We start from the raw sequence: 18,374 nt of genomic DNA, 5'->3' as shown, positions 1-18,374 counted from the left end.
AAACAGTGTTTATTTCATCTTTTATCTTAGCCTTTTTAAATTTCTATTTTTGTGTAGCTTTATAATCTAGATAGTAGTGCATGTATATGACTTAAACATATATTTGGGGGTGCATGCTCAAAAATTTTTTTATTGACAGGGTGCACAGTCAAATTTTGGAGACTGCTGTAAGGTATTTGGAGCAATAGGAGGTACATTTGGGCACTAAAACCTTTCAGGGTTCATTGTGGACAACAAGCTAAAGATATTAGGGCCTGGCATGCTGACGCAGGATTTTGAAGCGTATTAGTTTAATGATGCTGGCTTTATGGTGACATTTTCCCTGGCTGTAACAGAGGCTGTGTTTGTAGGCTGAGACCTTCCCGAGGCATTATTTTCCAGCTGAGGTCTCAGTTCTGCTTATCTGTGACTTAGTCTATCAGTTTGTCAGTTGGAGGTAATCAGGATCCTTGTAAAGAGCAAGAATGTAGTTTGGATTGAGATAAGGTTGTTCTGCTTGACCACTGACAGTGTCCTTCAGTGTTTATTAATATGATGTCTTCTCCAAGATGAAGACCTATATCAAGAGGTAGCATGTAAGATGTTTGCTTTAGGTATGTGCAGATTATACTTAATGTTTAAGATTCATTTAAATTTCAAAAATTTAAAATTCGTAATAAGTTTTTCTTGAAAAAAAATGGGAAGTCTTTTGCAGAACTTCTTCATGAAACAGTGGCAGCCAGTCAGGCTAATTATAATACAGCACTGCTCACCTCTGTCGTGACTGTACGTGAATCTTCTAACTGTTGTTTGAGCAGGTGAATATAGTCTCATTTTATGGTGACATGAACTAAGCAGTGGAAGAGGGATGTGACTAATAGCATTTGAAGTCTGTACATTGGAATAAGTGAAAAGTTTTAAATATTAAATCATGTTGTTTTACCAGACAAATGAACAGAAATATGTTTTCTTACAGGTTTTGGAAGGAAGGATGTTGTAGAGCACTTGCTGCAGACAGGAGCCAACGTTCATGCTCGTGACGATGGAGGGCTGATACCCCTTCACAACGCCTGCTCTTTTGGTCATGCTGAAGTGGTTAGTCTGTTACTGTGTCAAGGGGCAGACCCAAATGCTAGAGACAACTGGAACTACACTCCTTTGCATGAAGCTGCTATCAAGGGCAAGATAGATGTGTGTATTGGTAAGTGTCTGTCACTTCTTATATTGAAACTTTACCAGATATGTTTTGTGCAATTGCAGTTGTTAATGTGCTGGACTTGAGACTAAAGATATTGCTTGTTCTTAAAAGCTAACTTCTTTCAAACTAGCAGATAGGTGTAGTGATAGTCATTTAAGACTGTTTTTTATGATCTGTAATAATACAAGCTTTGCTGAACTTGGATCTGAAAAACTAACCTGGGGAGGTTGGGTGAAGTCTCGCGCATTAAATTACAGAATTCAAAATCTGAATATGGAAATTTGTCTTGGATGCTCCCAAGAAGACTAGATTTACTAGGTAAAGTCTTTGCTTTTTGGGCTGATATGTTGTCTTAGGTTGGTTAGGAAGATGGTTAACCTTTCATTCTATACAGTATGGGAAAACATCTTAATAGTCCTTTGGAGCTTTTCCATACAAGTTACACCCACTGTGAACAACCATGTTCTGTATCTTCAGTGTGCGTATTGTAGAATGGAGCCAAAGCAATTTCAAATGAAATTGGACACTTCAGTCATTTTAAATGTGTCTAGAACATACAAAGAGCTTTTCAGTCCGGGTGTCTTTAACTTTTATGTTTTTTTCTCAGTGTAGTTAGTGTTACTTTTTTCTAAATGGGAACTTCTATTTTTATTTTTTTTACACTCATATCAGTTCCTTGAACTTACTTATCAATTCTGGTTCTTTTCACATCTCCTAACTTGAATAAAATGGTCTGCTCAACATTGTGTTTTTTGTCAAACATGGAAAGTTAAGTTTGATTTATAGGAACAGCAGCTAAGATTATGAACATAAGATTTGTTCTGTATGTTATCCAGATAAGACACAAATTTCAGAATTTCTTATAATGTCTATTTGCTGAAAGACAAAATTACAGCTTTCTTTGCTGGAAAACTTATAGGAGAAGTTCTTGCATTAGCTTTATTGCAATACTTATGTAATGACTTAAAAAAACACAAAAAAATGAGGGAAAGAAAATTGGAAGAAACACCAAAATACAATTTTTCAGTGTATTTTTTCTTTTTACGAGGGATGTGCTGTATTCACTAATTTCATCTCTGCATGTGAGGTAAAACATATGGAGAGTATTCTACAGAAGTTAACTGAGTATAGTTGACTATATAGCAGTACTGTGGGAAGGGATCCATTGATACAGTAGTTGCCAACAACAGCCTATTGTGACAATGGTGAATGGACAAGTAAGCTTAATTCCAGTCAGTAACTGGGGTTTTGTATGTGACTTAAAGGAAGTAATTACTTTGGTCTGTTCAGTGCTGAAGTCTGCCTGGCTTTGGGAACTGCTGACTGAAAATACAAATTAAATAGGAGGTTAACAGTAAGAGGCTGAGAAGTGACCTATAAAGGAGGACTGGGTTTGTTTGCTTTGGAAAAGATCGGTTTTGCTCAGTCTTTTAAAACGTTGTTATAAAGCGGGGGGGGGGGGTGGGTGGTGCAGCAGCACACCTTTTGTGGTCATAGGTGATAGGATGAAAGATGGTTGCAGCAGAAGATTTTAGGTTTTGGCGGTGTGGTATGGATGGTGTCGTTTTGGGTGGTCTGTCTGAAGACTGTGGTACTCCTTGAATGCGATTGAACAGGTTAGATCAAGGTGGTAGGTTATGTGGTACCCCAATTTTGATGTTATAATGCTGGCAGTAATTTGAGATCATTTAAACCTAATTTCCACAATCAAAGAATGGATGATACCTTTAAAGGTGTACTCTAATTCAGCAAGAAGTTGTGGGCTTTGTGAAAGGAAGTACAGAGTCAAATTTAAGGCTTGTATTAGACAGAACTTCATTCTGTGTTCCATGCACAGATTAGATCTGTGACTAAATTGTTAGACTAAGGGAATGATGTATATATAAAAAATAGGCAGCTCTGAGTACTGATCAAATCCCAAATCTTTTCAGCTGTCCTCTGCAGTTGTAGGGTTCCTTGGAAGCACTGAGCAAGGCTGCAGGTCTAGATGCAGTTCTCTTTATGATGCTACTTGCAGGCAGGTTGGAGCCTGGGAATTTTTGTAAAAAATTTTTTTATATTAAACCAGCAAGCACATTGCTGTTGTGCTCGGTTTAGTTACGGATATCCATGTATATCATATTTCAGTCAGATATTTGATTTGAGCGTTATTACCGAAGGCAATGTCACCGGTCACTAGATTAAATATGTACTGTAGTGTGATGCTTCTTTGGGATTTAGTTGATTCCATAAAACTGCTAGGACATAAGTATAGACAAGTAAGTCTATTATTTCTTGTTTACAGAGAGTTTGCCATTTTTATCTAGTGAGCTAACATGTTTTGCTGTCTTTGGCAAGTTCCCATTTCTTGTCAATGGTTTTATATATAGTTTTTATATTAAGGTCTTCAGCTTTTATCTCAAAGTTTTTTGAAGAACACATAAACAGAAATAAGGAACAGTGAGTACTTAGGGCATGAATTCTGACTAGGAGTAGTTGAATAGCTTTCTGGGAATATAGTGTACAATACTGTTATATACACCTTAAGTGTAGACTGTTAACAGCAGATATGATGGAAGAAATTAGTCTGTGGAGGGAAAAAAAGTATCAGATTCTTAGAATGTTCCTTTTTAAACAAGCAAGACATGCTTCTTAAAAAAGCATTAATTGAAGAACAGTTTCTGGAAATCCTGGCATAACCTAGGATTTATTGCCTAATTTAGATAACTGTCTGAAAAGCAATAGACTGTGTAGGAATGAGTCATCTAGCATTACTTTTGGCTACCAGTTCTTGGCACCTTCTTCCAAATGATGGAATGGGAGAGAATTTTCCAATTTATCTTTTTTCCTTCCCTTCTTTTGTGCCACCTCAGTCTGCATCTCTTCTTTATCATATCTAGCATGGAATGCTGTTCTTTTGGCTGCTTTACAGGTCAAAATGGGACAAAGTGATAATTGAACAGAGTGCGGAGGTGCAGCACTTTTGTGAATAATGGTTTTTCAGAGGAAAACTCAGGGCATTGAAGCAGAGTGGGAAGACCAGCAAAAGCTAGGCAGTGATTGCACTGCAGCTATAGAATGCTGTTGTGTCTCTGCTAAAAGCACTGTGAGTGCGCAGCTCTACAGCTGAGTTCAGACTAATAGGTACAAACCCTGCCGCTGGGAAGCTTATGTGGAAATAAGAAGTGTACATAGACAGATGAAAACTCATCAGACTGTGCATAAACTTCTGCTCCAGGAAACTGTAAAACAGCAAATGACTGGTGCTGTTTCTTGTTCTTGTGTTTTACCGGTCGCATATTAACAGCGATAGGACAGTGTAGGAACTTAAAGGTAGATAATGCAAATGTGCCGAGTTTGGGAGGAATATGGACTGTGGCTCTTTTATGTGGCAGTTGCTTTTGTGTCCTGGTTCTAGAAGTGTAGGAGATCTTGAAGGATGATAAGCAGTGCTCAGCTGACTTGCTGGCCATCTCTTACAATATATTTAGCCACTATAGATTTGTTTAGTTGCTAAGTAATAAAATCCACTTGAAAGCATTGCTTGCTATATATATAATCAATTTTTGGACTAAATGTATTGAAGTATTAAAACCAATTGTTAGTTAGTGTTCTCCAGTATTTATGGCTTCTAGGATTGCTTTTATCTGTCACATAGATGGATTTTCAGTGTCTGGACTGCTTCTAGTGTTAATCAAAAAATGGGGTTTGTTCCTTAGTCGCATTGGCTCATGGAATAATGAATGAATGGTGAACTCTGCAAAGTGTGTTTGGAGGAACGCTGCAACGTCAGGGTAATGACTGTTCTGCAGGTTGGACTGGGGAGAAAGGGTGATGTATTTCTTCATCAGTAAGTCTATACTGTGGTCAGACCAAAGATCCACTTAGCTCTCCATTCTCCAACAATGACTTGTAGCAGATGCTCGGAGACTATGCATGGTTTGAGTGTATCCTGGTTTGTCATGGCAGTTGGCAGTTTAGGAACTTGATAAAGTAGAGGCTGCATCTGGACTGTGTTTCATAGCCATTGGTATACAAAATTCTTGAAAGATAGATCTAATCACTTCTTAAATGCTGGTATCCTTTTGGCTTTGAAATTGGTCTGTAATAAGAAAATTTTACAGTTTCATAGTCTTGCAGGAAGAAAACAATCCTTTGTTTTCTTTAAAATGTTATTCTTGATGGCTTTTACTGTAAGTCATTCAGGACTTCTGTGAGAAATAATCAACAATAATTTCTATTTGCACTCTGCATGTTCTTTGTGATTCTATAGACTTCTCTCTTTTCTTCCTTCAAATGTTGTTGAAAAACGTAGTCTTTTTGTTTGTTTGCAGGGTTTTTTTTGTTTGTGTGTTGTGTTTTTTTTGTTGTTAAGGATGAGGGGTTGGTATGGGGGGTACAGACATCAAAACTGAGTGTAGTAGACTTAAATGGTAAATTAATGTTCTTTCTGTTTTGGTTTTGTGGTTGCTGAGCACTGCATAGGAGTAGCTCCAAGGTATTTCCTGGGTGGTTAACAGTTGCTTTAGAACTGCGTGTGTGCAACACACAGCTGTTTAGCTTTTTTATTTAAAAAAAACTAGGCTAAAAGTAAGGTTAGAGAAGCTGTGCTTATGCAGTCTGTCTGGGCTTGCTTTGTCCTCCACTGTGTGTGTTTCTGCAGAGGCTGTAGCTGTTCCTGCAGAGTTTCTTGTGCTCTTTTTTTTCCCACGCCTTTCGGGTGGTTTTCCAGTTAGCTGTTGTGAGAACTACAGGGTTGGTAGCCTAAAAGTGATCTCGGGTGTCATACACTTGGCTTTTGAGGGCAGCCTTCACAAATATGCAAACCATGAGCATCTTCTATGGTGATGCCATGATTTATGGCTCTGAATATACAGGGTACTTCAGTAATTTTAGGGAAATAAAAAATTCTAGCTACTGAAAAGCTCCCTTCAATACTGTACTAAATCGTAAAAGTTTGTTAAAATTACTCTCTAAAAGTTAAAGCTATGTCTGATTTTACTACCTGTGATTTATATATTTTTAAAAATTTTCAGAAAGTGCTATCAAAGAGCAAAATTGTGCAGTAGCCAGTTATTTTTGGGGGTGGCGTGAGGGGAGAAGCTTTAGCATCTTAACTGAAAAATTATTACAAGGATTATAGATTTAGCTACTGGACTGAAGAAGCTTGTAAGAAGAATAGTAGCTTTTTAAGAAGTTAGAGGGGGATATTGGTAATTGAGGTGCATTGAGAGCTGGTTATGCCTGTTGTTTGTTGGAGAGGAGTAATGAATTTCCAAAGATTCTCTTGGAGAACTGGTGTTTTAGAGGGAAGCTTAGATTCACAGAGGTGTCCCAGGAATCTGATGTTCAGAGGCTTGCAAAATCACTGGAAAATGCTTTCAAGTGAGTACTTCCAAATACTTTGTGTAAAAAGTGTGATTATTGGTGCTGTTTATATCATAAGGTTCTTCAATATTGTTAATATTCCTGCTTTGACTTTTGAACTACAGAGTTGAAGTACTACTTGTACTGACTGCTGAGTGTGCAGTGGAAAGACAGTGACTTGTATTTAAAATTTTAAGCTGCAGGACTGTGTAAAGAACCTGTCCTTGTATACCAGAAACATGAGTTTTGCTCCATTAGGAGGACATAAGTTAATTCCTACCATGAGGGAGCTATCCTGCCTATTGGTTGTAGTTAATGTTGACATACAGAGCAAAGGTACCTCATGATTTGACATGCTTAAGGCCAAGCAGTCCTCATTAACAGCATCTATTATTTGTCCACATAATGCAAGAGAAATCTTGGCTGTTATTAGTATTTATTACTTAGATACTAACTGATCAAAGCCAGTTTGTTTATTGTGGAGCTAGGCTCATCAGACTGTTCAGGTTATGAATTATTCTGGTCTGTTTCTGCTCTGTGAATGATAGCATGTGTGTGGAACCTTGTTTCTTTGAGTAGCAAATGATTCTAAGTCTTGTGCGTACATAGTGGCTCAAAAACCCAATATGCTTGTCTCCTTGTCCTTCATGAGGTCTTTCTCAAATGAACCTTGTGTGATAGCAACCATAGGATAAAAAACCCCATGTTTTAGGTTGAGTGGAAGAATGCTTTTGCTTTCTTGCTGGAGTACTTTTTCGTGGTTTTAAATGTTTCATGTCTTCTAACCACTTGTTTAAGCTGTGTCATCTTCTAAACGTTAATGTTCATCACAGAAATGAGAGCTCCTTGGGCTGAATCTTAACTGCATTTCCCATAAATCTGTAGTTCAGACTCCCCTTATTGAAAGGGAGCTGAGAATATGGCCGCCTTTCTGCGAGCTGGTGGTGGTGGAGGAATCCATAGTTGAAATCATACACCAGTAATTTGGAGGCATTGTAATACTCTTGTCATAGTTAGAATGGACTGTTGTGCAAGACGTGGGGGCTTTTGTCAAAGGGGACTATGGAAAATGGTTTGGGGCACTCTATGTGGCATATACAATTGCCGTCCTCTCTGGTGGGCTTTGGCAGAAGGACAGGAGGGAGGTTGATGATCATTTCTTGTATATGAAGGATACCTCTTCAGAACTATGTGCAGACAGGCGTGTTAATGTCCTGCAGTCTACAGGAGTTACTTTTATGGGAAAAGCTACCAAAATGAGATGCGGTTGTTAGCTGTGAGGGCTCCAGGGAATCCTTTCTGTTGGCATTTTGTATCTGTGCATGTGTAGCTGTGATCGATGCTTTATGAAGAAGATGGCTGAGAGCGGTGTCAGTTACCCATGTGTGCCTGGCAAAGGTCGGGGAGTGCCAGGAGCCTTGAAATGAGTGGGTCATTGAGGCAAGGTCAAAGTGCCCTGCCACAACGGTTTTGGGAGAGGACCAAGCATTGAGCTGGATTAATCCTGAGGTTAAATCCTCTTCAGAAGCAAAATCAACACTACACTTGATAGCACGGAGGCGGATGCTTTGTAGAAATCAAGCGAAAATGAGCCTTACTTCAGGTGAGGAAGACTTGTATGCAGTGTTAAATATAAGTATGCCAATAAAATGACTTCTTGTTTTCATATCTGGAACCAGGGGTGTTGCAGGCTTGTAAAACCTGTCACGTTACTGTGTTGCTTACAGTTCTGAAGGCTATTGTTTATATTATGGTATTGGTATTGCTAAAAGTTGATTGACATTCAACTTCATGAAAATAGGCTGAGAAGGGTTGCCTTGTCTGGGGTTTCATACACTGTATTTTGGAAGCCCTTGGTCTTTCTGTTAGGTTTGGAATGTATTGACAGTATGTTACAATGCATCTGTGGGCTTCAGACTTTTTTCCAGTTCTGTCTCTTCTTTCCTAAAATTCAGGTTTCAAGAAAACTGGTCTTTTTGCCTTGTTGGGCTGCTTGGCATAGGAGGATTTGTGGAGGACAAGAAGTGTCATTTGTTTTTTGATGTTTCTTTAAAAGTGTTGTTTAAATCGGAGTCTGGTTATTTGCAGCAAAGGAGGTGGTACAATAGTAAGCAAGACACTGTTGGAAAACCTGCTGTAGGGCATTTCTGGGAAGTAAGGTTTTCAGAAGTACTGACATTAACTATTAGCAAATTGAGAGGGAGGGGAAGAGGAAGTTGTATATTATCCAGAACTGAGTAATGGAACAGACACTGAAACTACTTTCAGATGTCCAATCCCAGTTTACAGTGGCTTTCTAAATACCTTGCAGGAATATTTAATCTTATGGGACTATGCTTCTGATTGCTGTAGCAATATCTGTTTTTAGCTTCTCAGAGCAACCATATGGTCTTAATGCAATTCATCCCTGGTTTAAAAACAATCATGTGTAGCTGTTAGGCATGAATGAGTGGGGCCAATTCTAGAAGAGTTCTTGGCTGTTTTCTTAGCCTAGTTGGAGAACATTGATTAACGTATTACTACAGGCTATAAAGGTCTTGCTTGTAAAAATGTGCAGGCAATTAAATATTTGTCATGTAATGTGAGCAAAGGAAGGTGTCTCTTAATGACTTGGTCTTTCCACAGTGTAAAACAAGTATACAAAAAGAACTATGGGTGATAGAAGCCTAGTAAAAATACAGAACAAGAAGCAAGCGCTGTCTGGTCTTCAGTTTCCATGCAGCTAGGGCTCATGATGAACACAGACTCCCATGTTCGAGTAATACATCATTTTTCCACGTTTATATGAATGCACCATGCTGCTTGGACAAAGCTATTCCTTTCTAGGGAAGGCTGAAATCTCTGATTTGAATCCTGCTGTTCATGCTGCTGTGTGTAGTCTTCATGTTTTGCTGATGCTTTGTCCATGCAAGCAGTACTGAGTAATTCCTTGGCTGGGCACAGAGTTCTTGACCTAGCTATGGTAGTGGATACTGAACTTACATGACGAGGGAGCCAAGAAGATCTGGCTGCTACAGTTTGCTTTTATTTTCTGGTTTGGTTGGGGTAATATAAGGATGGCACACGATACAGTTGTGACCCAGGAGAGGAACCCCCTCAGATGTATCTAACAGGCACCCTTCCCCAGCGTGAGACCCCATGATAGTGATGTTATCTTACCTGACAGACTATGAGATTTTTTTTTTTTTTCAGTGTAGAGTATTTGCTTGTCAAGGACCTAATGCTAAATAGGATAAGACTTGCACTGCTCTGTATCAACAGGGCATGGCAGTGAGCAGTTCTGGGACTGGAGAACAAATGGATATAGCTCTGTCCTTTAAGAATGGAAAGCAGCGTGACTGTTTTACATAATAATGTGATCTAAGATAGTGGCCGAGGGAAGTTTCCAAGACTGATATATCTGCTTGAACTTAGCTTCCTAATGTTTACTTCAGAAATAGAATTTTTGAGAATACCCATGTCTTCTGGCCAACCTGTAGCTTTAGCCATGATTGCATGGACTGATCAGTTTGATATTCCTAAGAATTCATGTACTACTTGTGTTTTTTTTTAAATATTTGGTAACTATACTGTGGACTAATGTTAAGTTTACAAAATTGGCACAAATTTCAAGTTTTATTTTGGGGCCTCTTTAATCTTAAGAGTTTCAGCTGTTAATCACATCAAAATGTTACTCTGGGTGTTCCATAGGGTGTGTGACTTAAGATACCATCCCCAAGTTGCATGCTGTTGAAAGCTGGTAGGCGCTGAAGTTCACCTCTGGAAAAGGCACGTTTTTTTGTTTTCCTTATGCTCACCGAGCAGCTGCTGCTAGGATTTGAATGTCTTCAATACCTATTTCTTCTGGTGCTAAAAAGATAAACTGTTTTTGAGTATGCATGCACCCTTTCTGTTTCAGAAAAATGGTAGATCCAGGGCAGGTTCTAGGAAACTTCTAAGACTCCTCAGTTTGTTGCTGTGCTAGATTTTAGTGCACTGGCAAATAATCCATTCTGATAGCCACATAGCTAATTCCACATGCAATCTATCACCTGACTTCTACCATGTGTTATTTTTTCCCCCAACTTCATCTGGAAGAAATAAGCAGCAAATGCAGAAGGGAACTGGCATTAGTCTTGGGTTTCTTTTAACTCTCCTCAGTTCCTTTTCCTCTTAGGATGCTACTTGTTGACCTGATTTGCCTTAGTGGCTGCTTTTGCTTTTCAAGAATACTGAAAGCAGGGCTTTTAATCTGTCAAGTGGGATATCGGGATTAGAGCTGAGACTAGATTTATTTAAATAAAAATTAAAGTAGAAAAGTGAATTTCTTCAGAGAAAAGTGAAATTGGAACCAAGCAATGAAGACTTGTCCTTAAAGCAGCTTTCAGCTTGGGATACAGATGAAAACAGAAATTGCTCAGTCAGTAGGGCAGCAGTTAAGATTTCTGGCTGTTCAATAATATACTAAAAATAAAAAAAACCATAAAACAAATGCTTAGAAACCAAGTAGTTGCAGAATTGTTGCTTCCAACAAGGAAAAGGGGTGTGATTTAGTTGTGGCATAGTGAGACCTCAGCGTGTACCATCTACAAATGGGCTAAATGTTTTTTTTTAAAACTCTTCTGATTGAATGGTCTTCTATTCCATTTTGTACACTAGTAGCATATATGTTCTAGATGACTACTGGAACACACTTAAATGTGATCTTTTAAGTCCCTGTGTGAAATGGGGACAAACTGAAATGTGGGAAGTTCCCTCTGAATATCAGGAAACACTTCTTACTGTCAGGGTGACCAGCCACCACTACAGGTTGCCCAGAGAGGTTTTGGAGTCTCCTTCCTTGGAGATACTGAAAAGCCATTTGAACACAGTCCTGGGCAGCTGGCTGTTGGTGGCCTTGCTTTAGCTGGGTGGCTGTTTCAGGTGACCAACAGAAGTTCCTTTGACCTCAACCATTCTGTGAAAAAGGAGTGCATGTGCATTACTGCAAATAAACAGAATTAAATAAATGCTTAGTGTACTGTCCTTTATTGCTTGTTAGCTCAAAGAAAGGTGGCTTTGGTTTTTCTGGGGGGTTTTTTTGTTTGTTTGTTTTTTGTTTTGCTTTTCCCCCCCTGTAACTTAAGTTTCTAGAGTTCTTACGTTTTTGCAGGTTCATTGTGGAAGCCTCAAAGCTTTCTTTACGCAGCTTTTGATGTAGATTGTGTGCCTGGGGGGGAGTGTTCTCGGATGATGGAGCCATCTCTTGCGTGATGCAACACCCCCACCCCCCCCCACCCCCCCCCACCAAACTGCAGTGACAGTAAGGTTTCGAGTTTGCTTGCTAGAAGACTGTATTCTGTATAACCTGCGTGTACTTCTGTTTTCTCACTGTTAGCTGAAATGGAAAATCTTAGCTTGGAAAGTATTCTATCCAAAAAAAAGGAAACAGGAATATTTCCTTGCATTGAAGTCCAGGCAAGATCAAGGCTCTGAACTGCTGTTCCAGTAGGCTGAGCAAACTACCAATTCCGGCTCTTTCTGTGAGGGCAGAAGGATATTATCAGCCTGCTGTGCTGCCTACAGCCTCTGGAACTTTCTGCTTGTTCTCTCTCCCTGTGCGTATTTAATCACTGGTAGGCAGAACTGACATACCAGGGAGTGTTTTTTGTAGTGCTTTCTACATATAGGAAAGTAATCATAGATAAGATGCATCTGCTTATGAGGAAATAGTTGTAGGCAGTCACTGAGGGAGGAGGGAGTCTTTTTGAAAGGTATCTTCTTGCCCTGCTGCAAGACTTCGTTGGAGTGTTGGTGATTTTGATTGTCTGGTGTAGATTCTTTTCCCCTACCTTACTTTGGTTAGATAAATCTGATCTCTGGAACATCTAGCACAAACTTAATTCTAGAATACACTGAAGTATTAAGTAGTGCTTTGGGAAGTGAGGTTTATGGTATGTATATATACACCAGGAGTCAGGCTGTCTTGCTGAGAGGTTGAAACTTAACTAAGCAAAGTCCAAAAGTACTGCTGGGGCAAGCAATGAAAAGGCTGAGACAAAAGCGTCTTTCTGAAAAACTAGAGCTTGCATGAAAATAAGTTGAAGTCCCTTTAAAGCAATGCTTTGTAATATTCTTTTTATCTAGATCCTACCCTTAAAACAACAACAACAAAAGATACTGGGAGACCTTGTTCATGCTGCTGCTTTGATTTCTTATTGCTGCCTTGAAGCCTCTTTCTGTGAATTGTTCATCTAAGTGAAAGGAAGCTCAGATCTCTAAGCATTGTTTTCCATACCATGTTTAACTGGGCCTCTGCTCAATTTGGTAGTTGCATCCTGTTACTGTAGGAGCTGGTGCAGTTTCTGCAGTGAATGGATGCATGAGAACCTGCTTTTCAAAGAGCAGATCTGTGTTAGGAAAGTGAGATGTTTGATATGGCTGTCCTCTGTCTCTGATGGACTGAATGGTCATTTCAGCTGTAAAGCAAGAAATGCCTCTGCTAAGAGCCATACTCCAAGCTTTCTGTACGTATAGTCTCCTAGCATGTATTGATACCCCCAGCAGTTGCTGTTATTGCTTATCTAATGACAAGGTAGTAAAAGAAACATGCAAACAGGTACTGTGTTATCAAGATTACATCACATTTGGCCAAAGTACGATTTCTTTGCTAGACGTAGCTTTCTTTTACTTGAAACCAACTGTTTAAGACCATGTGTTCATATAAATTTAAAAATTCATATCTCTAGGAAGTGGCCTGCAGGATGATAATTATAGAATGGTTTGAGTTAGAAGGGACCTTTAAAGATCATGGTCCAACTCCCCTGCCATGGGCAAGGATAGCTTTCACTAGATGAGGCTGCTCAAAGCCCTGTGCAACCTGACCTTGAATACTTCCAGTGATGGGGCATCCACAACATCTGTAAGGCTGGAACAGGTTGCCCAGAGAAGTTTGGGTGGATGATGTCTGTAGCTTTTCCTTTGACTAATGCAATCGCTCCATCGTAGAAGGCTACCAAGTTAGGCGTGATTTGCCCTTGGCATCTCTGATTTGCTCCTGGCCTTCCATGTGTTTTGACATGTCTTCCAGGAGGATCTGTACCACGATCTTACTGGGCACAGAGGTGAGGCTGATAAGGTGAGGACTGGCAATTCCCAGGGTACTTTTTTTTTTTTAACCTTTTTTAAAAATGGGTGTAATGTTTCCCTTTTCCTAGTCACTGGTGATTTGCCTGACTGCCATGACTCTTTGAATATGATTGAGAATGACTTGGCAACTATATCAGCCAATTCCCCCAGGACCCTGGGATACATCTCACAGGGTCCCATGGACTTACCTATGTTCAGATTCCCTGGGTTGTCTTGAACCTGATCTTTACCTGCAGTGGGAGGGACTTATCAAGGCAGGGACTGCAGAATTGTTCAGGGGCTTGAGAGATGTGGGAAGAGAGATTACCATTGAAAACTGAGGTAGAAAAATTGTTGAGTACCTCAGCCTTCTTTATATCAGTCATCACTAGTTCTCATGTCTTACTTAGCAAGGGAGAGTGTGTTTTCTTCAATCTTCATTTTCTAGCCAATGTTTCTGTAGAAGCCCTTCTTATTATTTGCATCCTGTGCAAAATTCAGTTCCAACTGTGCCTTAGCTTTCCTGGTCCCATCCCTACACATCTAGGCAGCATCCCTGTATTCTTCCCGGGATACACATCTCTGCTTCCACTGCTTGTGCATTTCCTTCTTACACTTAGTTTGACTAGGAGGTCCTTGTTTTGTCTCCTGACTTCCTTGCCTGACTTCTTACATGCAGGGACTGAGAGCTCTTGCACTCTAAGGAAGATGTCCTTAAAGAGTTGCCAGCTCTGTTCGGTTCCTTTGTTCCGGAGGACAGTTTCCCAGGGGCTCCTATCCATTAATTCCTTAAACAACTGAAAGTTTGCTTTCCTAAAACTCAGAGTCCTGACTCTATTCTTTACCCTGCCCATATCCTTCAAGACTGTGAATTCTACCAGGGTATGGCCACTGCAGCTCAGGCTGCTACTAGTCTTGACACCCCTAATTAGTTCATCTGTGTTGGTAGGTGACAGGCCTAGTAATACTTCTCCTGTGGCTGTGCTGTCATCTGGAATAATAATCATCCTTGGTGCATTCCAAGAGTCTCCTGGACTGCTTACAGTTTGCTGTACCACTTTTCCAGCAGATGTCAAGGCGATTGAAGTCCCTCAGGAGGATCATAGTCTGTGAGCATGATGCCTCCTGTAGCTGGAGTCGGAACTCTTCATCAACAAGCTCCCCTTAGTTGGGCAGCCTGTAGTAAACACCAGCCGTGAAGTTTCCTTTGTTGTTTTGGCCCCTAATTTTTACCCGTAAGCTCTCAACTTGTTTATTGCTGTTTTTCAAAGTGGCTTTGTGGAGTCAGTCTATTGTTTTACAATACATTGTTTTGCTTGCTCCTCCTTCCTTGCCTGTCCCTTCTAAATGGTTTCTAGTCATCACTTGCAGCTTGTGTGATCCTTCCCAGGATATTTCCATGACAGTTGATTAGATCATAGCTTTCTAGCTGCACAGTGGCTTCCGAGTCCTGCTGTTTGCATTGGCACAGAGGCACTTTAGCTGGGTCATCAACTGTTTCACCTTTTTAGAGGAACATGCCATAATTCCTTTGAGGCATTTCACGGATGTTTCCCCTATTGGTTCCTAATTTGTCAGCAGTCCCCATCTTGTCTCTGTTGCTCAAAACTCCATCACTTCCCTGCGCTACTTGTCTGCTGCTTTCTCCTGCTGTCAAAACTCTTGTTTCTGTCTATGCTGTTGGAGAGCACTGTTCTACCTCCCTTTACAATTTTCTGTTTAAGCATAGCGGGGCCTCGTGTCGCTTTTGTAAGCTGCTGTTCATCTATTTCATACTACTGTGGCTGGCATATTTGTCTCTTGCTCTGTCTGTCCCCAACAAAGAACAAAACCAACACGGTGGTTCATTGGGAATAAAACCGTTGTCTGGGAAACTGGGATGTCCTGTACAAGGACAGTAGGGAAGGCAAAATGATGGGAAGTGCTTGCAGCTGACATAGACCCACCAGGACTTTGGCTGGTAATGTTAGATATACTCGCAAAGGATCATTTCGTTGTTCCAGTTACAAGTCCTGTCACTGGCACGTGTCCCTGTACTGTCCTTTCTTGTGCCAACCAGAGCATGTCATGTTGTTGCTTGATGAACTGGATTGGGCAAGTGACTGCTTTACTAATCTGCCCTGTTGCCTGATCAAATGTGGGCAGCCACCCAAAGCAGGGTGGGCAGCATAGGGCTGGGGGGGGGAGATTCTGCCAGCCTGGTCTAGGTGAAACTGTAGCCTGGTATAGTGCTGTTTTGCAGAGGTCAGCTTTACAAATCTTTGCAGTCCTTCAAAAATTTAGTATTTTTTTAAATTATTTTATTAAATTGGGAGAAGGGGTAAAGGCTGCATGCTCTTCTACTTTCTGCCTTGAAGTGTGGTCTGGTCTTAACCTACTAGAGGTGTTCCTTATTCCACTGGAGCTTGGTGTTTGGACCTTCCCTTTTCCCCATCAAGCTAAGCACTGGTCTGTGTGGCCCCTTAGTCCTGGTGTGTTGAGACAGGCTGGACATGATTTCTCAGCTTAGTGAGGTCCTTAGCCCTTGCCTGAGATAAAGCAACTCTCAACCTGGAAGAATTCTCTCCAGTCTGCCATCTGAGCAATAAAACCCTACAAAGCAGCAGCAGTAATGCAGGTATTTAAAGTCTTCAGCAGCAAACTGTTTGCAGACACCTTTGTTGCTGGAGCTCTAGTCTTCTGCAACTTTTCCTTACTTGTCCAACCTGTACCCGTGGGGACTTCTACTGTATTTCTCTTTGGATTCCCTTAGGGATTTAATTGCTTACTCTGCTTTTATTCTTCCTTTTTTTGCTGCTTCTGCATGCTTTCATGTTTGTCTGTCTTCTACCAAATGCATTCCTGTCCCTGAACTGCCACCTGGTTATCATCTATTCCTACCAATGAACCACCTGCAGTGCTCCCAGATATGTCTGGTTATTGCCTCTATCCTAACCTGAGTCCAAACTAAATCCTTTGGTGTGCTTAGCCTCTCTGCTTCATAATCCTGTCTTTGGTCAGCTTTGATGGCTTTCACTGTAGAGGAGCAGTCAAGGGCATAGGACCTGCGCTGCTTCTTTTTTCTAACTCCTTTTATCTGAGCTGGCAGTGGTGTTTGAGGCCATGGATGTCATCAGGTCAAGTAGTCAAGCATTTAGAGCTCTGTGTAGCCTCTGTAGTGATACTGCCTCTCATGTTTTCACCTTGTAATTCCAATGGCTGATGATTATAGCCTTTCTCTTAATCATGCAGCCGAGACTGGGATTGCTCACAGAGGTGGAAGTTTAATCAGTGATGCAGCTGTGATTAATGTTATTAGCTGTATCAACTGTGTTTGGGTGCTACAAGTTTTATTATGTGGGGTCATTTAACAAAAAGGCTTATGTATCTGGTAAATTGCCAAAATGAGATTATTAGAAATTACACTTCTGTGATTGAGATCTAGGCAAGAACTTCTTGTTCTTATAACATGAAAAAAGCTTCAAAACCTCAGTAGTTTGATTTACATGTAGAAGTAGTTAGGGGAGAAGATGCATTTAGCATTGGCTGAAAAAAATTAATAGTTTGGATTCCAGTCTGTTGTCCAGATGTTTTCAGAATGTGGAGGTAAATAAGCACATTATGTTTCTTGTCAAATATAATTTGGAAAAGTGTCCTGCATGGGACTAGTACTGAGTGTGTGTGTACCTGGGATCTAAGGTTACAGAGAGACTGATGAGCTTTAAAGATCTCCTTTAGAGAGATAAACAATAATGAGTATGTTGTGAGTCAAAAAGAGCTTTTTAAGTTGTTTTCTCTGTACCTTGATACTTGGGAGTAAGTAGGTAAAGCTACTTTGGTTTGGAAGGGCCTTTGGAGATCATCTCCAGAAGGTGTAGTTGAAAGGGGGAAGAAAGGATACGTACTGAAGCTGGGGTAGCTGGAAGGGATTTGCAAGCACAAGGCAGTGGGACATGGTGGTAAACTGGTGGGGAGGGGAGGCAGCGGTAGACCTGTGAGGAACCCTGGAAATGTAATTAAAAGCAGTAGGCAGCTTTAAGTACAGATACTTCTGGAAGCTCTGCCTGTTTCTTGCATTTTTCACTCAACAGTCAAAAGTTTGGATGTGTCCTTTTTTTGTACTTATGTACATCAAATTTGAAATCAAATGTGAACTCCCCCATCAGCATTTCTGTAACTATACTGGGGAAGGTTGTGGGTGTTGGGCCTAGACAAACTATAATGGAAATATTCTGATCTTTGATTGTGCCTAATATTAGAACAACCAAATTGATATTTATTCCCATTCTATTTACATTGCATTTCTGTCTTTCAATCAAAAGTAAATTCCTTTGGTGCACTTTTAACTGAGGCAATATGAAGGAGGAAGGACTAAGTACATGGGTGATGGTTTGTGTGTAGAGAAACTCACTTTTTTTCTTCTAACAGAACTTCTCCCTTGTTGCTGAAGTTTTTGCCATCCCTTGGTGGTGCAAATGTGAAGACTGAAATTGCGAAAAGTAAAAAAATGTTTGTTCTTGGTAGCTTTTTAATTTGATAGCCAAATGAGGTAGTGTTGGATAGCCTCACAGTTCAAAATACCTATGCCAGGAGGCTGTGTGCCAAGTGTTTAATTTTAGGATTCATCCTGCTGTGGCAAGTTGGCAGTAATCTGAAATTATTAGTGGTTGTAGTTCACGCTCTGTGCCATGCTGTAACTTTTTTTATTTGGTGGGAAGAATGTGGCCTTTCTTATCTCTAGGATTGATCTGGTGTAATAGCAGTGTAGTTAAATAAAGCATTTCAG

General features: G+C 40.3%; 1 protein-coding gene across 3 annotated transcripts in view; it reads left to right on the top strand.

Moving 5' to 3' along the window:
- The window catches only part of TNKS (tankyrase), a 141,169-nt gene that overhangs the window by 10,907 nt on the left and 111,888 nt on the right, over positions 1–18,374 (top strand). For all 3 annotated transcript variants that reach the window (XM_005436681.4, XM_027801653.2, XM_055724318.1), the window contains exon 2: positions 956–1,180. In XM_005436681.4, the coding sequence (XP_005436738.2) occupies positions 956–1,180 (225 nt within the window). The remainder of the gene's footprint in view (positions 1–955; positions 1,181–18,374) is intronic.

This window comes from Falco cherrug, chromosome 1, assembly GCF_023634085.1.
Source record: "Falco cherrug isolate bFalChe1 chromosome 1, bFalChe1.pri, whole genome shotgun sequence".
Classification (NCBI taxonomy): domain Eukaryota; kingdom Metazoa; phylum Chordata; class Aves; order Falconiformes; family Falconidae; genus Falco; species Falco cherrug.
This window is presented reverse-complemented; position numbering and strand designations above follow the sequence as displayed.